We start from the raw sequence: 25,403 nt of genomic DNA on the forward strand, positions 1-25,403 counted from the left end.
AGTCAGCCGCTTCTGAAACTGACCAGCAGCGGCTGAATCGGGGATGCCTGGGGCAGAGCCGGACTATCGGAAGGGGGGGCTATGAGGGGTCTAGGGTGGCATCCCCTCCACCCCACCCAAGACCCCTCATAGTCCCCCCTTCTGATAGTCCGGCATATTTGATAATTCGGCACCCCCTGGGTCCTAAAGGTGCCGGATTATCAGAAGTTTACTGTATTTCTTTATCTCTAGACTAGGAGCTGCTATAACAAATGCTTGATCATACTGGCTGCAGGAGTGATATTCCGAGTATTTAAAAGTTACCCTCGTATTTTTGCAGAAAGCAAGCATGGATTTTGTGTCTTATCTTATCCTTGTCGATCAAAACTCCCAGAGGCAACTTGTAGTTCAAAGGTTCTAAGAAGGTCATTTTTTTTAAAATACAAAATAATGAAGATAGTTTTTCTAGAAGACAAAATGCAAAAATTGAATGGCAAATATTCTTTCAGGGTTTTTTTTTTCTCATTCTAATCCTGCTACAAATACAGGCAGTCCCCGAGTTATGCGGATCCGACTTACGTCGGATCCGCAGTTACGAACGGGGATTTTCTCAGCCCGGAGGACTGAAGCGGTGGGATGCCTGGTCCCGCCGCCCGCCTCCTCCGGGGCGAGAAAAGCTGCTCCCCGTCTCCCTGGTCTGCTGGGGGAACCAGCAGACCAGGGAGACGCTGAGCAAAGCCGCGGAGGACCCGGGCCGGACCCGCGGCACTGATCTGGAAGCGCCGCGGTCTGGCCCGGGTCCTCCGCCGCTTTGCTCCGCGTCTCCCTGGTCTGCTGGGGGGGGACGCAGCTAGTGCCCCCCCCCAGCAGAACAGGGAGACATGGAGCAAAGCCCGGGTCCTGTGGTAGAGCAGGTGGGGCGCTGCCGGTTGGTCCCGCAGCACCACTCCTTGGCGCTACTGGACCAACCTGGCAGCACCCCAGCTGCTCTGCCCCAGGAGTCCCGATTCAGCCGCTCTTGTCAAAGAGTGTAAATAGAGATTCTTCGTATAATTAAAAAAATCAAGCTTAGAAATATGTTACTGGAAAAATAATCACATATTTAAGACACAAAGATATATCAGATATTAATGTCTGAATTAGATTCTTCAATGACTAGTATATTGTGTTATGAAGCTGAGGTAGTATAAAAGGTTTTGTCATACTCGGTCTATATATACATTTTTCAAGTAGATTAGGATTAGCAGGAAATATTAGGGAGGTTTGAAGGCCCAAAGAAAGAAATTCTGATGATAAAGCTGACTTTTCTGTAGCTGCTAAGAGTTATTTCAGAGCCGATTACATTTTTGTTTTAGATCTCTCTCATGATACTATTGACTTTGTCCTACTGTTGTGTGAAAATGACTACAGGTTGAACCTTTGTAAACCAGTACTCTCTTGTCTGGCAACATCTGTGGCCTAAAAGGACCACTGATCATGCAGGACCAGAGAGTCTCGGTGGAGCACCCCAGCAGGGCTGACTGGCGGGCCCCAGAGCACAGCGCACCCCAGCGGGACTGATCGGCAGGCCATAGCTGGGCTGCACTTCATGCCCCAGCAGGACTGCCTGGCGTGGTAGGCAAGGAGGGATGGGGACCAGCAAGGCAGTGGGGCCTGAGACGGGTTCAGGACTAGGGGGCTGGTAGCAGAAGGCGGCAGATATGACCTCTCCTAATCTGGCAAAATCCCTCATCCAGGACCGGTCAGGTCGTGAGGGAGCCGGACTAGGGAAGTCCAGCCTGTAGTCACTAAGTTACAGTGTCAGTCTTTGACAAAATGTAATTTTTAAATATTACAGTAGACTTTCAGTATATCTAAGCTACCAATTAATGAATCTAAAAACAGTGAAGTTTTAACTGATCCTCTATAAAGCTCTATTTGCTATCACTCCCTACACAGAAATCTACTCTTACCTTTCTGTTGTTTAAAGCAGATTTTAACTTATTACACATTCAATGGCAGTGATATATTAGCTGTGGAATATGAAATTAGTATTTAAGTTCTGCTAATATAATTGCTTCTGTAGCAGATGTAACCAAAGGCAGTCATGTGACTAAAAAGAATGAATCTTCTACCACTGGTGTTAGCCTCACTTGGGGTTTTGATTAGATTAGTGGTGGAAAAAAGAAATCCCTCTTTACCTTTCTGTCTCTTTGGCCAGGTCTTCACTAAAAATTAGGTTGAGCTATCTCTGTCACTCGGGTCTGAGAAATTCATACGCTTAAGCAACATAGTTAAGTCAGCGTAGCACCTGATGGATGTATATATTTGTCTACTGCCTTTTTGAGGAGATGGATTAACTCAGGGGCAGGAAGACATTTCTAGTGAAGACATAGCCTTATCTTATAAAATGGTGAAAAGAAGGAAAGATAAGGTTTACCACAGGCAGCAGCAGAGCAGGGCTCAGGAAGACTGCCTGCATGTGCTGATACCATGCTGTTTCCAGAAGTGGCCATGGAATATGTCTGCATGCCCGCTGGGCATAGGGGAGTAGTGGGTCTCCATGTGTTGCCCATGTCTGCAAGTACCAGCCAATGAGAGCTGTGAAGATGATACTGGGGGGTAAAGATAGGAGGGGGAGCCACACAGTGAGCCGCCTCTAGGAACCTGGGAAGCACAGAGACAGGACAACAGCAGGAGCAGTGGGGTGCCATAGCAGGCGGGCAGCAGCATGGCTGGGCTTTAGCTGCCCCCTCACCATCTCCAGGATACTAAAAGAGCTGGAAGTGGCTTCAGAGCTATAGGTTGCTGACCCATGTCAGTTGCTGGGAATCATGACAGGCCAGACAAATGTTAGGCAGGCCGGATGCAGACCAGGGACCATATTTTGCCAATCCCTGCTCTAGCTGGTTCTCAGTAGCAAATATAGCTGATTAGTGATCGGGACTGTTAGCCCTACTCTCGGTGTCCTCTGGATATCTCAGTCAATCTCTGATGGAAATAGCTCCCAGCTGATTCCACGCTGGCTGGGGAATTAGATGTCACTTTGAATTCTATTACCTTGAACAAATCATTAATACTTCTTTTTTTAATACAGGCAGTCCCCGTGTTACGTACAAGATAGGGACTGTAGGTTTGTTCTTAAGTTGAATCTGTATGTAAGTCGGAACTGGCGTCCAGATTCAGCCGCTGCTGAAACTGATCAGTTTCAACAGTGGCTGAATCTGGACGCCAGTTCTGACTTACATACAGATTCAACTTAAGAACCCCAGGCATCCCCAAGTCAGCTGCTGCTGAAACTGATCAGCGGCTGATTCCAGGAAGCCCGGGGCAGGGGCTTCCTGTAGTCAGCCACTGGTCATTTTCAGCAGCTGCTGACTAGGGGACACCTGGGGCAGAGCAGCTGGGGTGCTGCTGGGTTGGTCCAGTGGCACCCAGAGCGGCGCTACGGGACCAACCGGCAGCGCCCCAGCTGCTGTACCACAGGCGTCCGGAGCAAAGCCGCGGAGCACGGGGGCAGCGGGACAGCCCAGACGCGCCGTGGCTATCCTGCTGCCCTCGGGCTCCGTGGCTTTGCTCTGCTTTGCTCCCCGTCCCCCTGGTCTCAGACCAGGGGGACGGGGAGCAAAGCGGCGGAACACGCGGGCAGCGGGACAGCCCAGACGCGCCGTGGCTATCCTGCTGCCCTCGGGCTCCGCGGCTTTGCTCTGCTCTGCTCCCCGTCCCCCAGGTCTGCAGACCAGGGGGAGGGGGAGCAGAGTAGAGCAGAGCGGCGGAACGCGCGGCCAGCTGACAGCCCAGACGCGTCTGGGCTGTCAGCTGGCCGCGTGCTCCGCTCTGCTCCCCCCCCCCCCCCCCCCATGGTTTGCAGACCAGGGGGAGGGGGAGCAGAGCGGAGCAGAGCAGAGCAGAGCGGCAGAACGCGCGGCCAGCTGACAGCTCAGACGCGTCTGGGCTGTCAGCTGGCTGCGCGTTCCGCCGCTCTGCTCTGCTCCGCTCTGCTCCCCCTCCCCCTGGTCTGCGGGGGGGGGGGGGAGCAGAGCGGAGCGCGCGGCCAGCTGACAGCCCAGACGCGTCTGGGCTGTCAGCTGGCCGCGCGTTCCGCCGCCGCTTTGCTTCCTCTCCCTGGTCTGCTTGAGACCAGGGAGAGGAAGTGCCCCGTTCGTAACTGCGGATCCGACGTAAGTCGGATCCGCGTAACTCGGGGACTGCCTGTATACTGTTGAGTGAAATAAATGACTTTCTGCAGAAAGTTTGTGTACAAGAGAGGGAGATACTAATGTAAAATAAGGGAGTTCCTATCCATGTAAAAGATGTATTAAAGAATGAGGCCGAACCGCTGCCAATGTGGCATGATGTAATATTTCAGAGGCATATAGCTAAGGAAGCAAACGTTGTCTAGACAATTTAATTGACCATTAAATAGTAGTAAGTATTCATATGAAAGGGACACTGTCAACTTAAGTATCACACTTTTGTGTATTGTTGCAATTACGATCTAACATTAGAGTAACATATTTTTCTTGACAGTATATTGTTTATAGTGGGCATCATATTTCCCCTATGGCATTCTTTGGGTCTTTTACATAGCAGCAAACTGCTTATAACTAATTTCTTTTAAAACTAACTAGATTGTAGGTTCTACTGATTAACGAGCTACTGTTAATCAGAATAGATTGGTTTTTCTTTAGATTTCAAGTTTCAAATTTCTCTGGTTAAAGAGCATGTCTGCTATTGTACAGTACTACACACAGTTTGTGATTAAGACTAAAAATATTTGCAGCCTTTATTTGAAAATATTTGATAGCTCTAGATAGGAAGTGAAGTATTCTGATACCCTAATATAGATAGAGGTTTGAATTGAAAATACAACATAACTTTATAAAAGCATTCAATTATAAATCTAGCAATTTAAAAACAATTTCCTTCTTGATATAAAGCTGGATCCAGATCGCAGTCTCTTTGATCAAGGAGTAAAGACAGATGGAACGGTCCAGCTTAGTGTACAAGTAATATCCCGGCAAGGTAAGCAGTTAAGCATTTTATTTGCTAAAATGCAAGGTAAGCCATATTGTAAGTATATTTACGTTCATGCATTATCATTTTTAACTAGCATTAAAAATATAACTATTATTCATGCTTAGGGCCTTAGCAAATTTATGATCCATTTTGGCCAATTTCACGGTAATAAGATTTTTTTTTATAAAAAAAATTCATTATTTCAACTACTTAAATCTGAAGTCTCACAGTATTCTAAGGAGTTGTGTGGGGGTTGCAAGGTTATTGTGTGGGGGAGAGGGGTTGCAGTGCTGTCCATGGTCTGAACAGCACTGCTCTCAGCTCCGTCCCTTCGCCAGAGGCCCTGTCCCTTCTGGGAGCTTGGAGCCGGCGCACAGCCCTCCATTCACAGGCACCTTGCCCAGGAGCTGAGCATGGTTGTTGACTCCCCCACCCATGATCCAAAGTCAGCTGACTCAGGCTAGCTACAGCCTTGCTGCAGGCCTTTATTGCAATGTAGATGTACCTTTATAGGTTATCTTAAAATGATGCTAACCAAAGCATGTGTAATTATTTCAAAGGCACTTTTAAAATAACCAGTTTTTGAAGACTGAAAGTGGTACCTTTTTTTTTTTAAACCTAATATAGTTTCTTCATAAGACAAGTGTTCCTTAGGTATACGTACAGATCTGTTGAATAGGAGCGTGTGGGTTTATATAAATATTTGAATTTGAAGCACATTGAATTGTGGATTGACAGGACATAGTTATTTTTATGTTCACTTTACTAAATTCTTAGTGTGTGCTAAGTAGGGATGTTAAAACACATTTACTTTAATAAAAGCATAACGTCTGAAAATATCAGGGATTGCACATTTACACGGGGGGAGGTGGCTCCCAAGGAGCTACTGCACACAGGCAGCTGGCTTTTAAGCCAGCTTCCCATGTACACTGGCTCCTGGGGAGCTGCCTCCTTACCTGCCCTTCCCCCTAACATCACTTTGGTGCTGCTGGCTCTGTAACAGAGGCAGCAGCACTGAGGGACAGGCTGCATGTAACCATGAAGTTTAACCAATGAGTCCATGCTCACCAGTTGTCCATTTACATGTGTTCACTTTTATATTCCTAATACTCAGTGAAGATTGAGGAGAAATATCACATTGAGTGTGCTGTCCTTGATAGCATGTCTTCTGAAAATGTGATGCTAACTGTGAATGCATTGGTGTTTTCTGTATCTGAGTCTTAGCATGTAGCAATAATTGTATGTAGCAATAATTTTTGCAGGGGGGCCACTTCATGAATTTTGGTATGTGGACACAGGCCAGCTCTGGGCTCCCTGGAGGGGCAGGGCCTCAGGCGGAAGGGGGCTACAGAGAGAGAGAGAAACTCTGTGTGAGACAGACTTTGTGGGAGAGTGTGTGTGACAGTGTGTCTGTGACAATCATAGAATCATAGAATAATAGGACTGGAAGGGACCTCGAGAGGTCATCGAGTCCAGCCCCCCGCCCTCAAGGCAGGATCAAGCTCCGTCTACACCATCCCTGACAGATGTCTATCTAACCTGTTCTTAAATATCTCCAGACAGGGAGATTCCACCACCTCCCTTGGCAATTTATTCCAATATTTGACCACCCTGACAGTTAGGAATTTTTTCCTAATGTCCAATCTAAACTTCCCCTGCTGCACTTTAAGCCCATTACTCCTTGTCCTGTCCTCAGAAACCAAGAGGAACAAATTTTCGCCTTCCTCCTTGTGACACCCTTTTAGATATTTGAAAACCGCTATCATGTCCCCCCTTAATCTTCTTTTTTCCAAACTAAACAAGCCCAGTTCATGAAGCCTGGCTTCATAGGTCATGTTCTCTAAACCTTTAATCATTCTTGTCGCTCTTCTCTGTACCCTTTCCAATTTCTCCACATCTTTCTTGAAATGTGGCGCCCAGAACTGGACACAGTACTCCAGCTGAGGCCTAACTAGTGCACAATGACTCTGTATGTGTGGCACAAAACGTTTGTGACAGTGACAGAGTGCTGGTTGCTGCTGGGTAAGTTTGAGAGAAACCATGCCTGTCTTTAAGATAGGGAAAGCTGTCCTGCTCTAGTGTCTCCCTCCTCCTCTGCTCTGCAAATATGGGTACGGGGGAGAAGGGGAGGAGAGTGTGCAAGTGTGTGTGAGAGCCCAAGCGCTGAAGTCTTAGAAACAGTGCACTGCCTCATAAGACAGACACTCCTCTGGGTCACTTACCATCCATGCTTCAGATTGGAGCAGCTCCATTATGTGTCTCCCTCTCCTCGACTCCAGCTCTGCAGAGATGGGGTAGAGGGGCAGGGAGATGTCCTGACTTCAGCATTCTCTCCTCTATTGCCCCACTTCCCCCACCCCCACATTGCACAGCTAGCAGGAGAGTCCTGGGAGCAGCTCAGCTGCAGGACTGAATAAGGTGGCAGAGGGGCAGCTGAACACATGTTGCCGGCTGTAAGTATACACTCTCTGCTCGTCAGTTGGACAGGCTCTAGAGAAATGTTGGGCGGGCTGCATCTGGCCTGGGGGCTGGATTTTGCCCATCCCTGTAGTAACAGTATGTTGGGCGAGATATAAATGAAACCTGTAATGCTTTTGCAATGCTCAAAGATAATATATTTTGTCTTATGTGTTTTCCTCCATATCTAGGAATAGAGCCCAAGTTAAACATCCTTGAAATTGTAAAACCCGTGGAAACTGTTGAGGTAGTTATCGATCCAGATGCCCACCATGGTGAAGCTGAAGCTCACCTTGTTGAGGAAGCCCAAGTGATAACCCTAGATGGCACAAAACACATTACAACAATTTCTGATGAGACCTCTGAGCAAGTGACTCGATGGGCTGCAGCATTGGAAGGCTACAGAAAGGAGCAAGAACGCCTTGGAATACCTTATGGTAATAAAATGCACTTACTTTCAATTGCAATGAGAATCATTTGATGATTATATGTTATAAGGACCTCATTTATTAAAGTGCTCTCCTACTAGTAACAGATTTGTTTGAAAAGCCACACTTACATTCAAATATTTAATTTTTAAGTTACAAAAATCTTTTCAAAAGAGGGTCATCATGGAATAAACTAATTGTGCTTGCATTATAGTGTATGTAATGTCTATAGATTTGTTCTGGGAGCTAAATTGGAACTTTTTCTTGATACCTATATTACACTTGAACCCTGGACTCTACAGGTGAAAAATGGATATGATAAAGCATTGTGATATACTCTCCAGTGTTATTCACTGTATCAACTTGCAATACGTAAACAGACTCCCAGAAACTTGCTGCTTTATTTGTCTTGTTGAAGAAGACAAAGTGATAATTCAAGATGGTACAAAACACATCACAACAATTTCTGATTGTTTGCCCTTTCTTGCCATTGTTTGGTTTTGGTACTTGGAAAGAGAGAAATTCAGTCACAGATATACAAGGGAATACTATAGTGAATATCTTTTGAAATTTCATAGCATGCAAGAAGAGAAGTTACATCCTTCAACATAATACTAAAAACATTTAGTGTTGAATTACAAGAGTTTCTTAAACTTTATACATATGTTAGTATTCAAACATTCCTTTTTCAAAGAAGAAAATCATCATTGAAGTTACAGTGGTGACACATTGACAAAGGTTTACAATTGTTTTCCATATATAGGTGAGAAATACATATAAAACTAAGTTGGCTTCTTCCTGACCAAAGCATATAGATATTTTGAAATTACCTCCTTTTGGTAGTAGGGATGTAAGCAACTAGTTGACTACCCGGTACACGTAGGCTTATCAGGTAGTCGAGTCACTACTCAACTAGTCGCTCTCCTCCCCTTCCCCCCGATATAGAGGCAGCAAGGGAGGGAGCAGGAGCCAGTGCTAGGGGGAGCTGTCTTAAAAGCCAGTTCCACCCAGCACCATCACCACAGGGGAGGTTAGGCAGAGATGCAATGGAGCACCCGGGATGAGCGGGTACTCAATGATAAGGATGTTAAGTAACAAATAATTGACTAGTTGAGTAATCAATGGAATTTCCATTGACTAGTGGATAGGCACTTCCACATTCTTCCTCTGACATGTACAAGAGCCTCCGGTGGGGCTCTTGTACATATCAAAGGAGGAATGTGGAAGTCCATGAGCAGCCCAGGGCCAGCGGGAAGTCCCGCTGGGCCTGGGCTGCATGCAGCATGTCAGCTTTGAAATGCATAAGAGTCCCCAGCAGGAAGAGCGTGACAGCTTTGAAATGCATGAGTCCCACAAGAGTCCCCAGCAGGCTCCATGCACTGCAGCACCACATAGTTGATCCCAGGCTCAGCTGTGTGGCGCTGCCCCTTTGAAACACCCCTTCTTTTCCCCCTCCCCCCTTTGCTGCCTCTATCTGATAAAGGCAGCAAGGTGGGGGGGAAATCGACTAGTCCTTAATATCCTTAATACTCAATCAGTCCGAGCTCGCGCCGGGTCCAAGTGCTGTGCCTCTGCCTTTTAAATGTGGTATGGTCCCCACAGGAAATGCCATCAACTACTCAATTAGCTGATTAATCGAAATTTAACATCCTTACTTGTAGTAGAAAAGTCTTAATAAAGTGAATACTAAAAAGGATAGTTTTTAAAAAACATATCAGATTTTCCTGACTTCATAGAATTCAAGAGAAAGGAGGCACATGAGGATCTTTTGTTTTCTGAATGCCTTGTTGGTGTTTTATAATAATATATGCCTCTCTAGTTTTTTGTAAATGAATTTTCTTATGATTCCCCCATAGATGAGATTTCAGGTTTTTTGCCTGGCCTTTCTATAAATATTAGGGATGTTAGTGTGTACTTGTTTACATGATTAACGAATAAACCTGAGTTATCGGTTGATGGCTCCCATGATGCTGCCTGCCCTTCCCACCCCCTCAACCCTTGCTGCCTCCCTCAGAGGCAGCAGCATGGGGGAGCAGGCACCAGCCAGCTTTTAAGATGGCTCTTGGCACATGCCAGTTTCCGTGGAGCCACCACCTTCCCTCCACTGCCTCACACAGAGGCAGCAGTGTGGAGGGGCATGCAAGAGGGCTCCCACTTTCCCCCAGTGTATAAATATGTAACTGCTCGAAAATTCAGCAGTTACATGTTTACAAAAATGTTTAACATCCCTAATAAATGTGTGTAAATTGTGGTTCTGCTGGGAGTTGATTTTTTTCAACTCCCATCAATGCTTTTTGAAATAATGTGCCTCTCTTGAGAATCCTGCAAGTTTTGCAACAGTGAGAATTGGAACTTGGAGAAAAAACAAACCCTGGTGTATAGTGATATTGCAGACTCTTTTCCTCTCCATTATCTGTTCTGGCTAGTAAGCTAAACAACTGACCATCTTCCAGGATTTTTCCATCCTTTAACATCTCTCTTCTGTTCTTCCAGTTTTATTTTTGTCTCAAAGAAACAAAGTGTCCTACACAGCTGTTTCTGGCTGTCATTTCCTCCTTCAGGTTGTTTTTGCTGGAAGCATGGAACAATCAGAAAATACTAAATCAAGGGAAAAAATGACCCAACTGCTTTTTGGAACCACAGTTTATCAATAGATATCTTAAGTTCATTGTATTTTCACGTACTCTGTGAAGCCAAAATTATTACAGGAGACAAGGCAGCAACTGAAGTAGATAATTTTTGATGTTGTGGCAGACAGCTTACCTAACTCTTTTAAGAAACAAGCTTATTGTCTGGAACAGAGGATGTTCTTTGTGACTTCCAGGAGTTAGGGTTAGAACTCCCACCACTAGTGTGCTACAAATGCAAAGTTAGCTCTTTAAAACAACATTTTTAGAACTCTGGCACTGTTCATTTCTCAGTGTTGCATTTTGGTAGATGTGCCAGTGGTTCTAGCTTCAGAACTGTTTAATCGAAAGGTTTCTGCTGACTGAGTGTAAGATCCAGACCCTGCCAGAAAGAGTTGCATGATCTATGGGAGTGACCACTAAAGCACGTTTCTCAGCCATGGAACTCCAAAGCCTCTTAGGAAACCAGATAAGAAAAAGCAAAAATCATATCTTAGGGGACGAGATGAGGAGAGAACCTTCCTGAAAACTTCTGTTTCGAAAATCACAAACTGTATCTATGCATTGCATATTGCCAAGTTGCTTTTTTGTTGGGGCTTCCCAGAAGTTAGATTATCCTCCAAAACCCAAGAGAGCTTAACAACTTTCTTAGCCCACGGTATATTCCACAGTTAAGGTGTGCTCACAGAAGGCATTATTATGGAGTATAGTGTTAGCCTAAAGAAGCTATACAATATGACAATAGGTACAGGGGAAAAATTAATCCTGCATGTGAAACAATTTTTGACAGGTATTTGTTCTAACTGTTCACCCAGATTGGCCTAGTTACAACAAGGCAAAACAAATATCTATCCTTTTTCAAAAAAAGTTAGGAAGCTTAATGACGTTTATTAGAACTCTAGCTAGTCACCAGTATCCCTGGTTGCACACAATGTTACTGATCTAACATTTGGGGAAGGAGATCCCATCCCAACATACAGAAATCTAATGTTTAATATTAGAAGGAATAAAACAAAATTGCTAGAGAGAGCAGTAGAGGGCTTAAATCTTCAGAAGTGGTAAAAAGAAGTGGTGATCCAAGTGAGACACTTGACTTGTACTCCAGATACTGCACTGTCTCAGGCAAAGCCATAGAAAGCAAATTAGCAGGTCCATAGGAGTAGTTTGAGTAGCATCTTGAGAATCGGCATTTTATTTGTATTGTGGCTTTCCACACCATCCACTCTCTTCCCTTTTGTTTCTCAATGCATAGAATGTGTGGTATAGTTTTATACGCTGTTAACGAAAATGTAATTAGGTCTTTTTAAATGTAACAACTCATTGATATGCTTGGTTGGTCATACTTATTTTAATTATATGGAAAAGTGTTTCCTCTCTGGTTCTTTTTATTGTTACTGATTATAGGGAATGGTTTTATAATGTCTAAAATAGACAGTGACACAACCTTTTATCAGTTGTATAATATATTTCTCTTCTTTTTTTCCTAGACCCTGTACAGTGGTCAACAGACCAAGTACTCCACTGGGTGGTATGGGTGATGAAGGAATTCAGCATGACTGACATAGACCTCAATACTCTTAGTATTCCAGGCCGAGAGTTATGTAGCCTCAATCAAGAGGACTTCTTCCAGAGAGTCCCTCGTGGAGAAATCCTTTGGAGCCACCTGGAGCTTCTTCGAAAATGTATGTGAGCTTTCTCAATGGCTGATTTAGTTACTGTTTTTGTGTGTGGAAAGATAAGGACAGTTGTGAACAGCCCAAATTGTTTTCCCACTTTCCATTAGCAGTGAAAGGGAGGGTGTCAAATACAAGATAAGCGAATACTAAGGGATGGTGCCCCCTGCTCACTACGCTCGCCAACCCCCTCTCGGGGGGTAGGCAGCCCCGATTGCCGGGGAGGGCCAAGGCGTGGCAATTGGCCAGCTGCCGGGGTGGAGGCGGAATGGTTGAGCCAGGCTGAGGCTACGGCTAGTCCGGCTTGCTCCCTCTGGCTGATGGGGGGTTGGGCTAAGCCTGACTCCCTCTATCTTCCTCCAGTCGCGAGGGGAGAGGTCTCATGGCTTGCAGCCCTCCAACCTCTCTCCCAGCTGCGCCAAGCACTGTGCTCTTCTACCTCGCCCAGACCCCTTGCCCTCTCCCTGCCCCAGAGAGTGGGGGAGGGGCGAGGCCCAGGTCCTGTGCTCTCTGCAGGCTCCTCGCCCTCTGCCCCTGGCAGCCAGGAGGGGGGAGGTGAGGCCCAGGCCGGAGGACCACAATTTACTGCCAGGGTTTTAAACTGAGGCGCTCCAGCAGTGGGGGGAGGGGCTATTCCCCCAGTCCTGGCCCCTCCTCCTGTAATGGACCTCTCCCATGGTCCCTGTTTCTCCTCCCTCCCAGACCTTTCTGAATTTTAAGTGTAGGGTCTAGGAGGGGGCTCAAGGAAGGGGGGGGGAGTACTGGGGTGAGGGAGTGCAGGAATCAGGGCAGGAGCTTGGGGATGTGGGGGAGCTCAGAGCAGTGGTGTGGGATGAGGAGAGGCTCAGAGCAGCAGGCTGGGGTATGTGGGGTGCAGGAGTCAGGTTTGGAGTTCTGTATGGGGAACGGGGGAATGTGCGTAGGGCGGTAGGCAGGGGGGCTGAAGCCTCCCGCCGCCCCCCCCCCCCCCCCCCCCCGAGATACATACCGGGGCTGTTTGCTCTTCCCCTTCCTGTCACAGTCAGGGAGCGAGAGCAAAGTGCACAACTCCCTAGTCCCCTGCTGTTACAATTTATGAAGTGTTCTTGAAAAAACAGACGACAAACTCTCAAATATACAGTAGATAGATACAGAATATAGTTGCAGTTTCTTGTATACGTGAAAGGTACTAAGCTAATTCTTGAGAACAGTGGTTACCAGCGGCTGGTTCACAGACCAGTGCTGGGCCACGAACTGCTGGCTACTGGGTCATAGCACACTGCCAAGCCATTCCCCCATGTCTTGATGATTGGCTCGGTGGGGTCAGTGTAAGCTGTGGCAACATTGCCATGCAGCTGCTAATTGAGTTACTGTGCTGTAACTGGAGCTCAGGCTGTGGTGAGGCTCTTCCTACTGGGGCGACCCTGGTTCCAGCTCCTGCAGCTGCTACGTAGCCCAGTTGGCAGGCCACATGGAGGGCAGCTGATCCAGCAGCCAGCGCTGCATGGAGGGCTGCTGCAGCTAGAGGAGAAACTTCCAGGTGCCCCAAGGCCAATCTCCTGCCCCTTTTCTCGTGTGGGAGGAGAGACCAAGGAATCAGCCACCCTGCGAGCCCTCTTTCCTCCCGCCCACGTTGGTGCTGCTGGACGGACCTTATTCCCTTCTTGATCAGCAGGAGCCTCCCTCTGGCCTCCAGCTGTTCCCAGTCCAGCCAGCATGTACACACAAGGACCTGCTGCCTTGCCACTGGCGGGGGGCGGCTGGGGCTAAGCAGGGGCCGCCACTACCCAGGCGGCTGGGGTGGGGTGAGGTGAAGCGACAAGGTGGGAGAAGCCCTTCAGGCTGGTGTCAGCACCCCACTGCTTTCAGACCAGCCTCTCCCCAGTTGTTTTCCTCTTTCACTCACACTTCTCGCTACCTTCTTCCCCTTCCTTTCCCTTCTTTTTCATCTTCTCCCCGGTTCCCTTATTGGTTGCATACCAATGCAATGTAAAATGAATATTCAAATGTTTCCAAGACAGAGACGTAGTGGGGGAACTGGGCACAAGCCAGGAATCAGCTGATTCCCAGCTCATGTTTGGTCCCCGTCATTGTGCCTTTGCTTCCCCTGCCCCCTACAGAGACGGTGCTGAGGGAAATCAACTTTTAAGCTGGCTCCCCCAAGCGCTGGCTCCCCCAAGCGCTGGCTCCTGCTTCTCCCCCTCCCCCACCTGCCGCCTCTCTCTGAGTCACTACTTACACAATAAGCATATGCATATGCATTCAATTGACTTATTAGGGTAATGATTCAATTGACTTATTAGGGTAATGATTTGAATAAAGATTTAAATATTTTTCTTTTACTTGGCAGATGTATTGGCCAGTCAAGAACACTCTGGAGAAATAGCTACAGTTACTATTGATCAGCGTGAGTAGTCATACCAGTAGATTAAGACAGGTGCTTGTCAATAAGGAATTTGGGTTCAGCACTCATGCTACTAAAAAGTCAGAGAAGCCACAGAGAAATAGTATCTCTTTTGCACGTTTTTGAATTTTGAAAGCAGCGCTTCATTTTTTAGCCAATTTAAGAATTTAATCAGAATTATAAATGTTTCTAATTTTTTTATGATGATCAATAAAGTTTTCCATTAGTCTGCACCATAATATGATGCACGTGAAATATTTGTAATACCAGGTGTTCAGAACTGCATTCTTGGAATATGTATCAGAAATACTTCTTTAAAAATGCAGAACTTAACATATATAATACAGTGTTAACACCAATGACATTTTATATGGTAGCAATGATTTTAAATTATTCTTAAGGTGAAGGTTTATGAATATCCATGTGACTCGTTAGAGGGAAAATAATTTGAACGTTAATATTGGGGGTGTGTGGACACACACTTCCTAGAACAGTGGTTCCCAAACTTTTCGGCATCACGCCCCCTTCTTGATTTTTGAGAAACCCTCATGCTTCCCCTCCCTTCCCCCCCTCCAAAATAGCAGCAAAACTTGTTGAGCAAAAAAAAGGAACTGACCGGGGCTGAAAAACAGTCATGGCCCCTTTAATTCCCAGGACCAGTGTGTGTTTTAAAAAAAAAAAAAAAAAAAGGTGCCGGTACTCCAGGGAAAAAGTTGTTGACCCTCTTTCTCCCCACCCTCTCCAAATGTTGCCCTTTAAAGGGGCCATTTTGAAGTCTGCCCGGGATGCCTTCCCCAGCCAGCCCAAGCTGTGCATGTTCCGGCAGACGCCCAAGCCAGAAAAAACAGAAAATACCGGACATTTCACGTGGTATTTTCTGAATTTTTTCACCGAACGGACCGGGCTCTTTCTTGGGAGGGGTGGGGGAGAGGGCCTGGGTCGCCTCGCACCCCCCTTTGGAATTTCTTCACGCCCCTCATTTTGGGAACCTATGCTTTAGAACCTCAGAGTTATGAACTTCAGACTTATGAACTGATCACATGATTTGGAACCAGAAATACACAATCAGGCAGCAAACTTCTCCCCCCCCCCCCTTCCCAAAAGCAAATATTGTATAATAATGTGTTAAATGTAAACAACTAAAAAAAGATAAAGTTTTTTAAGAGTCCCCTGCTGACTCCGGGCTCCATGCAGCGCTGCTGCTGTGAAATGCCACGTGGAGCATTTGCTTATCGGATAGTCTACGAGTCCTTTCACACATGTACATAGTAAAGATGTTATCTGTGTACACCTGCATGCGCCCACCATTATTTGTACCAACAAGTTATAATTATTTTTCTTCAATGTTTAATGCTTCACAGCTGTGCAAATTATTCCAGCATCTGTACAGCCTGCTACCCCAACCACCATTAAAGTAATAAATAGCAGTGCAAAGGCAGCTAAAGTACAGAGAGCACCAAGAATCTCGGGAGAAGACAGAAGTTCACCTGGGAACAGAACAGGTGTTTTCACAATTTTACTTTAATCTAATTGCTATAAATATTTAACTGTTAAATCACATGGTGAATTTACAGCATGTAGCTGTATCCCTTTAAGATACGATTTTGCCATATTTTGTAAGTGCTGCTCACTTGGATGTGACGCCTGTAGGGAAAAACCCAAGTGTGACAGGAAGTGCTGATGCAGTATGGAATCTTTGCCTCTTTTTACTAAATCACTGCTAAAGAGCACTATATTGAAGTGCTATCTTGTAGATAAGACAAAGCCAAGTTTGACCATTGTCTGAAATGTGCCCCATTGCTCCCACTCAGTCGTCTCCTTACCGGATCATTCCGGAAGGAAGCTGAGGGGAAAGTTCTAACTTGGCAACTTGAATACTGTTTGTTTAGTTTTCTTTATTACACTGTTTTTAACTTCACTATTTGGAGACCTGCTAATCCCTATGAAATGGAGAACTATATGTTAGATATGCAATTTAATTTCAGAATTCTCCTTAGATTTTCTTCATCCAGATTCTTTGTATCATTAATATTATATCTTCTCCCCTGTTACCTTGTTTCTATTCTGCAATATTGCTTTCTTTTCTGTCTTTTCCCCTCAGTTAGGAATTGCTGCTTTTTCAGTCTCCAAAACACAAATTAAGTGTCTTGTGATACAAGACACATTTTCAAAAATAGGAACCTTAGAACTATGCTTCCAGGCCAATATTTTAGTGAGAACTACCGGGCATGCTGCCCAAGAGATCAGGCCAACTATTTTAGTGCCTAATTATGCATTTAGAATCTAACTTAAGGTCTTATAAAAAAAAATGTTTGGCCACTGTGTAACAGGGATAATGAGCTATCTTAAACTGAAATCTTACAATAATTTTAGCTCCATAGAATATGGCGCTTATTCCATTTTAATAATTTTTTTTATATTAATAGGAAACAATGGCCAGATTCAGCTATGGCAGTTTTTGCTAGAACTTCTTACTGACAAAGATGCTCGAGACTGTATTTCTTGGGTTGGCGATGAAGGGGAGTTTAAACTCAATCAACCTGAGCTGGTTGCACAGAAATGGGGACAACGTAAAAATAAACCCACCATGAACTATGAGAAGCTTAGTCGTGCTCTACGGTAAGAAGCTCTACTACTAAATTCTTTCATAAAATGGTTGGATACTTTTCTCTAACAGCCATTATCAACCTAACAATTAATGTAAGTGCAAATATCTCTTTGTCTGTGTAGATTCTTGCATTGGTACCCTTCCTATATATTGCTGTCCTTTGATCCTTATCTGCTTCTTTTTAACTATCCAATCTTTACGTGTTTATAGATTGTCAGTTCTGCCTACTTGTTTTTCCCTTTGATATTGTCATACCCTCTGCTCCTTGTCCCCCCCCCCTTTTTTTCCTTCTTCTTCCCCCTTCTGCCGTCTCCCCTATTTATTTTGGGTCTGCACATCCTAAACTCAAAACTCCAGTCATCTGAAGAAGTGGGCTGTGCCCACGAAAGCTCATGATACCATCTATATGTTTTGTTAGTCTATAAAGAGCTACCAGACCATTTGTTGGATTTTTTTAGTTTATCCTGTACGGACTAACTCGGCTACCCCCTGAAGTATTCGGCCAGTTATTTATAATCTCTTGTTATTGTGCATCAGTTAAAAAAGACAGGTGCAGACAAGCTGTGCTGCCACCTGCTGCCGATCTCATAAGCTAAGCAGGCATAGGTCATTATTTGGATGTGTGAGGAGTTGCTTTTCGGAAACAGATAGAAATGGCTAATAAGATTTGTATTAGGGATGTTAAAATGTGTGTGTGTGTGGGGGGGGGGTTGTAAATGTGTAACCACTGAAAATTTTTCAGTGTTTACATGTTGGAGCCGGTGCACACAGGGAGCTCACCTGCCTGCCCCCGCTTCATGCTGCTACCAGGGACAAGGGGAGGCGGGAGCTGGTGCTCATGGGGAGCCTGCTTAAAATCTGTCTCCTGCCAGTTCCCACTGGCACCCTCGCTGCTCCGTACTGCTGCCTCTAATACAGGTAGCAGTGTGGGGAGGAGGGGGCCTTGTGTGTAACTGTAAGGGTTAACTGATGAGCCCAGGCTCATCGGTTATCCGTTTAAATTGTACACTCTCAATGAATTGCCGAAGTATTAGCTATGTCATTTCTCAATAGAAAAGTGATATTGCTAATTTTTACTCTTGTGCTTTACAAACAAATGTAACTTTTATTTCAGCATAATTTGAAATGTCAACAGAAAAATAATTCCCTAAACATTCATTTTCTGTTTGTTTTTGCTCTCTGCATTGTTCATTGCATATGTAACAAAATTCTGTAAAAACTGATACACGTTTCTATGTAGTTACTATACTGACTAGATTCCAGTTCTTGAGTCTCTTCTAGAATGAGACCTAAAACAACCAGTCTATGAGCTCTCAACGATACCCTCGCTTTTTGGCCTTTTGATATGTGTAGACAAACTCTGTGCTCACAAGGCCCTCTGATACACTCCACTTCAGTTTTTAATTACCACAGTCGCAAGTGCATTGAATCATACTTCATTCCAGTTACAGAAAGTTTTCACCAGTCTCTGTAGTTTGCCAAACCAACCTGGGTTTTCTCATTCTGAAAGTTTCAGATTTTGTTTGTCTGAAGTATATCATCTTCAGAATTTTGGTGGCTCTACAGAGATTTGACTGGGTTTCTTAGTCCCCCATCCATCCTTCCATTTTCTCATCAGAATTGGGAGACAAAAGCTAGTTCTGTGTGTTTCAATTTTGTTTGAGATTTAGAAACCCTCTATTTCATCCCAAAAGTGCAGATGATCTGGCACTTCGTACAGAATCATCCTTTTCAAAGAATAGAAAATCTGAGAGCCAACAAAGTGTCCACCTATGTTATGCTAGGAGCATAAGTTAAGTGTGGGAATCCAGTCAAATGAAATGTTTAGAGAAACTGAACCCCATAGGAAGGTAATATTCTTTCATTATATTTGTGCCTTGCACAAATTTACCACAATCGCATTAAACCTCACAAGTCCAAATTCATTCATCCCTGAGGTAAGGGACAGCACAAAATATATATGTAAAAGGTTACATTTGGGCATTATGCATCTTAGTTACTAATGGTTTTGTAGTGTCTTTGGAATACTATAGATCATATATATGTTTTAGATCAGGGCTCCTCAACATGCCGCCTGCTTGTATGCAGCCTGAGGCACCTTGAACTGCTTCCCGGGCATGCCTCATTGCTGTGGGCTCCAGCAGCAGCACCTCCCCACGAGCCACACCGCATTGATCCAGGCCACGTGCGCAGGAGCTGTCCACTGGCAGGGGGATGGGGGCAACAAGAGGTAGCTGCAGAGCACGCCTGCTGCGTCAGCAGCAGCACCTCCCCATGAGCAGAGCCACACAGCACTGTGCAGCACTGAGCCAGGCTGGCAGGGGGGCAGCAAGAGGTGGCGGCAGAGTACCTTCTCCATCATGGGAAGTAGCAAGTGACAAAGTTATGGGTCCTCAGGTCAATACATGAGAGTGTATGCCGGGGCTACTCAACTTTGGAAGCCCCAGGGGCCACAATGATATCCACAGCACATGCCAAGGTGCGCATGGCTACGAACGTTCCATTGAAGGTACATGCGCATGCCCCCTTCCTGATCCTGATTTCCTTTGCAGGGCAAAAAATCCCAGACATTTTTTGCCTTTTAAAAAACTCGTCCAGATGGCAATTTAACATATGAAAACAAGGACACGTCCAGTTTGGATTAATGGTAACCCTACCCAAACCCCAGCGCAGACCTTTCTCACCCTGGCCTTCCTGCCTGGCTCCACCGCCGCCTTGCCACGTCTCTTGCTACCTGGCTCAGTGCAGCGCAGCACGGCTCCACTTACAGGGAGGCACTGCCACTGTGGTTTATGCGGCAGGCATGCTCTGCCGCCACCTTTTGCTGCCCCCCTGCTGGCCTGGCTCAGTGTGGCACGGTACTGCGTGGCTTTGCTTGCAGGGAGGTGCTGCCACTGTGGTTGATGCGGCAGGCATGCTCTGCCGCTACTTCTTGCTGACCCCCCGCCAGCAGGCAGCTCCTGCGCATGCAGGCTTGGCTCAGTGTGGTGCGGCTCCCAGGGAGGCGCTGCCGCTGGAGCCCATAGCAACGAGCATGCCTGGGAAGCAGCTCAATGTGCCTCGGGCTGCGTACAAATGGGCCACAGGCCGCATGTTGAGTAGCCCTGGTGTATGCTGAAGCACATCACATACAATAGTCTGGTTAATTGTCCTTCTAGCTGAAATGACCAAGAATCTCTGTCCAGGGCAAAAATAATGAATGAAATCTTGCAAAAGGGCCATTGCAAGATGATGACCCCACATGATGCTCAATCTTCAAGCAATGTGCATTTCTGTGGGATATGTAGTGGTGGTTAATTTAGTAATATGGTTCTCCCAATGGCTGACAAATAATTCAAGAATTCATATTCCACTGCCTTCTCTCTTGGGCTTTTCAGCAAATGTAAAGAGAAGACTAAAAGGTCTAGTTTTATGTTAGCAAATAACATAAATACTTACAAATTTCTTACAATGAAAAAAGAACCTACCTTTTAACACTACAGTATCCTTAAGTATGATCACTTTGTGTGGGCCTCATGCACTGAATATTGCTCTGTTACTTAACATTGACTTTTTTGTGTTTGTTTTTTTCATTTAAGGTATTATTATGATGGAGATATGATCTGCAAAGTACAAGGCAAGAGGTTTGTGTACAAATTTGTCTGTGACTTGAAAACTCTGATTGGATATAGTGCAGCAGAGCTGAACCGATTGGTCACAGAGTGTGAGCAAAAGAAACTGGCAAAAATGCAACTCCATGGCATTGCACAGCCAGTCACAGCAGTGGCACTAGCTACAGCATCTCTGAAAACTGAGAAAGACAATTAAGCACTAGGACTTGAAAGAGGGATTCTGAGGCCTTTCATATATACTCAGAGCAGTTACCTTTATCAGAATTGGAAGCTTCTTTTTATTCCTTGACATTACAGTATGATGCATGATTTTCTACAAAGAACTGAGACACCCATAAATTTGGATCTTTAACAGCATATATTTCAGTGTATCTGAAGGGATCACCACAACTACTTCAGTGTGAAGACAGGTCCACTGCGGCATGTAGTCTGCTGAATTTGATAAGTAATGCTGAACTGGTCCATGTTGTATGTCCAGCACTATAAAAGATTTGTTGCAGCATTTAAGAAAAGTGAAGCATCTACAGGAAACAGACTGGTCAATAGTTTGAATTCAACGCTTTCTACAGTTTTTTTTATTCTCGGGTCAACTACAAAATGGAATTGGATGTTTACACAGTTAAAGCAGGAGCTGCCCTTAAACATGCCTGTTAATCTCATCTAATCAAGCAGAGCAGAAGGAACAGACACATTAAATAATACAAAGTATCAAGTCCTTAAGACAATTTCTCTGCTTACAAGCAAAGAAAACTAAGAATAAACAAAACTGAAGATCAGTGCTAAAGAAAATCCAGGTTTAATTCTGGCTTAGATGAAAAGCCAATTATGAGTTTCATTGTAATATGTAGATAACAGGCATATACGAGGGCAGGTTCTTAACTTTTTTGAAACATGTTATGCTGGCTACTCAGCAAAAGAAAATAAAGATGTCCCTGTTTTTTCTGTCAGGTGTTTAAAAACTTGTAAAGTTATTCCTCACTTGAAGAGTAGTTTTGGTTCTTGCTCTATACTGCAAAGTATATTAGCCAATACTCCTTATACCTGCACTATAGTTGATCTTGATGACCTGAAGACTTAAGTTAATCATATTCAGCAGTCCCTTCCTGTTTAGAAACATGAGTTGCAAATAAGTTTATAAAAATCTGAAGTTTGACTTTCAGATTATTGTATAATCTGCCCTATTAAAATATGAAAAATATAGTTTATTTAAAATTAGTTTCTTTTCAAATTTCAGATAATGTGTTATGGCCTCAGAAACAAAACTACACATTCCTGGGAACTAAGCGGGACACAGTTACATATTTACATATATTTTTCAAAAATGTATAATTGGATTGTATCCTGAATCCAGAGACTGGTATAAATACTACTTTATTCAGGCGTATACATGTTAATATGTACACACTGTGTCTCCATGATTTGTGAGCTTTCCCATTAATATCTTACTAAACCTCTTCTGTTAGTCTGAATAGAGCACTTTTTTTACTTTTTGCCCCTTTGTTTAAACAGTATGAATATTTTGTTACCATGCATTTTTGGTGTTCTTGTAAGCAGATTTTTTTAAAATAAGGAACCATTAGCAGAAGCTGCAGTGTCACTTGACAAGTAGTAAAAATATAATTGCATAGGAGAAAATCTTTAGTACTATGTTGAAAGGTCAAGTTACTCTTAAAACTCTTAAGTCAAGAATCTGGCTATACTGACAGATGCTTTAATGTATAATTTACTTAAACTGAGTGGTGGAAGCACTTTTTTATTGTTATTGACAAGTAAAGAGAGACTGGGGTTTATTTTTTAAGGATATGTGTGGAATCTGGTTGTTTTCTTGGAGGTGCATCTAAGTGCCCTTGCTGTAGACCTTAGGATTTCTCGTATTCTGTTTTGTCCATCTACCATTTAAGTTTCTCTAGTTACAGTTTTAGCTTCTGTTGTCAAATTCCTCCAATGACTTTTAATTTACCATCCTTGAATTACTAAAATACTCCCTCATTTGCCAACAGGCTGAGCATGCAGCTTTTGACAGATGTATTCACTTTACAAGAAGCTACACAAATCCTGCTTAGTCCTTTACAAATCCATTAGTTACAGATATGGGTACATCAGTCAGAAGTCAAGTCATATGTCTAGCTTGTATGACTGCTATAGTATAGTTGTAGCCCATTTTCACTATTTATCAAGCATTTGAAATCTCTTATGTAAATAGCTGAAGTCTTTCTCTTAGGAAAGGGGGAAACTAGATTGTAAGTTGTGTGGCTAAGACTTTTTTCTGTGTTTGCAATTCCATGTGTATTGCTCTGTTCCACACAAGCCACATTTCAAGTAGCTAATTAATAAATGCGATACAAACACCCCTTACAACACTGATGTCTTTCTAACAGATCTAAAATACTACAAGTGGACAGAGAGAAGAGTTTAAAATGACCAATAAAATCAGTCTAATGAAGAATGAATTAATATCAAAGCTAGCAAGTAAAATTGATGCTTTACCCTTGAATTTACGCAGAATAGAATAAAACTATTAGGAAAGATGGTGTCAAAACTTCTCTTGTAAATACATCTTATTATTTTGAAGCCCTTTAATTTAGTAACTATTATCCCCTTTGGATTTGTCTATATGCATTTTATTTTCTGGTAGAATCTGCTGCTTTTCCACCATGTTCTTTTAATTAAAAAAGGACCAATGCAGTTTTCAATCAACATAGAGCCGTTGTCAAATTTCCTGTAGCTAAGGGAGAAATCTGACTAACTTGATGTCTTCAATTAAATAAAGGATGTAGAATATTATATGTCAATATAATTGTTCTGTTGCTGCCAGAAAAAAATAGAAAGTATAATCCCAATTTTTTGTAAAACTGAGGGGTTTTGCATACATTTTTACTCTTTAAATAAAGACACTTATACTCTGCTAATAATTATGTATTTCTTTTCTTTTGAATTTTTTGGGTAATTTTACATGAAACAATTATTTTCTATTTTTACTCTGATGAAATATTTGTGCATAAAATGTCAATATAGTAAAATAAAACATAAAACTGTTACACAGCTAATGTTCTGGTGATTCATTTGTTTTTCAGAATGGCTACCACAGTTTTGTTTTGTTTTAAAGTAGCTAGTTTTAAAGAAAAGTAGCATGCACAATTTCATTTCAACATCTTAAGCACAAAGCTGAGCACAAAGCTGTTTCAAAAGAGAAGCAAAAATAGACATCAAGCTTTCTTCAAAACCGATTTCTTCACCTTTAAACAGCTATATCTTTTTGGACTTGTGTTAGGACATAAAGGGTGCATCTACACAGCTCCCAAAACTCAAAATAAGATAAGTAATTTGCGCTATGCAAATTGCATAGCTTATTTCTAGTCTATTTTCAAAATAGCTTATTTTGTCATTTGGCACTGTCTACACAGCAACAAATTCCGAAATAAAGCACTATTTTGAGCCATCCTTTACTTTTTGTAGAATGAGATTTACAGGGATGGCAAAATAGCGTATCCGCTATATTTTGAAATAGTGGATGCGTTCAAAAGACGCGGGGTAGCTATTTCAGGATACCTCTGGTATCCTGAAATAACTTTGCTGTGTAGATGTACCCAGAGTCTGTCTTCAAGATGCTTGATTTTGTGACACATTTCCTGTTCTTGTTTGTGCTATAAAAGCCTCATAACTTATTTTAATGGAGGAGGAGTCAGTGCATATGCATGATGAAATTATCTGAAATGTGATTCAGAATCTTTTGTCGATCTTTCCTGTAAGAATGTTCTATATGTGTGCAGATTAAAATAAAACTGGCCCTTTTCATATTAGTTTGTGTTAACACATGATATGTAAAATATGCTACTTATACAAATATGTTGCATTTTGTTGTTGCATGTAGGCTGTATTAGTGGTTGATAATCATAGAACACTAGAACTGGAAGAGACCTTGAGAGGTCATCGAGTCCAATCCCCTGCCCTAATGGCAGGACCCAGTACCATCTAGACCAGTGTTTCTCAACCTTTTTAAATAAAGTTCCCCTTTTTCAAAAAAAAAAAAAAAAAAAAAAGTACCCCCAGTACCTGCAGTGTTCAGACACACAATTTTTTTCTACCATTGCAACACATTTGTTTAAACAACTTAATTGTAGCCAGGCGGGAAATTTTTGAGTGTAAAAAGTACAAAAATAATAAAACTTAAAACAAAAATTCAGTTTTCTCTAAATTTCAGTTGTTGACGTACCCCCCAGACATCTCTTGAGTACCACTAAGGGTACTTGTACCACTGGTTGAGAGAGGCTGAACTAGACCATATCTCCAGAAATATCTCCTTAGGCAACTTATTCCAGTGTTTAACCACCCTGACAGTTAGGAACTTTTTCCTAATGTCCAACCTAAACCTCCCTTGGTGCAGTTTAAGCCTATTGCTTCTTGTCTTGTCCTATCCTCAGAGACTAAGGAGAACAATTTTTCTCCTTCCTCCTTGTGACATACTTTTAGATACCTGAAAACTGCTATCCTGTCGCCTCTCAGTCCTCTCCTTTCCAAATTAAACAAGCCCAATTCTTTCAGTCTTCCTTGATAGGTCATGTTCTCTAGAGCTTTAATCATTCTTGTTGCTCTTCTCTGGACCTTCTCCAATTTCTCCACATCTTTCTTGAAATGTGCC

The 25,403-nt window shown here is 43.5% G+C and overlaps 1 protein-coding gene across 1 annotated transcript in view; it reads left to right on the top strand.

Moving 5' to 3' along the window:
- The window catches only part of GABPA (GA binding protein transcription factor subunit alpha), a 37,490-nt gene extending 12,959 nt beyond the window's left edge, over positions 1–24,531 (top strand). The window contains exons 4-10 of the mRNA XM_075910125.1: positions 4,899–4,983; positions 7,626–7,871; positions 11,977–12,171; positions 14,492–14,548; positions 15,907–16,047; positions 16,972–17,164; positions 20,732–24,531. Coding sequence (XP_075766240.1) covers positions 4,899–4,983; positions 7,626–7,871; positions 11,977–12,171; positions 14,492–14,548; positions 15,907–16,047; positions 16,972–17,164; positions 20,732–20,960 — 1,146 coding nt within the window. The 3' untranslated portion in view covers positions 20,961–24,531. The remainder of the gene's footprint in view (positions 1–4,898; positions 4,984–7,625; positions 7,872–11,976; positions 12,172–14,491; positions 14,549–15,906; positions 16,048–16,971; positions 17,165–20,731) is intronic.
- The last annotated feature ends 872 nt before the right edge of the window (positions 24,532–25,403 follow it).

This window comes from Pelodiscus sinensis, chromosome 1 (assembly GCF_049634645.1).
Source record: "Pelodiscus sinensis isolate JC-2024 chromosome 1, ASM4963464v1, whole genome shotgun sequence".
NCBI classification, from domain to species: Eukaryota; Metazoa; Chordata; order Testudines; family Trionychidae; genus Pelodiscus; species Pelodiscus sinensis.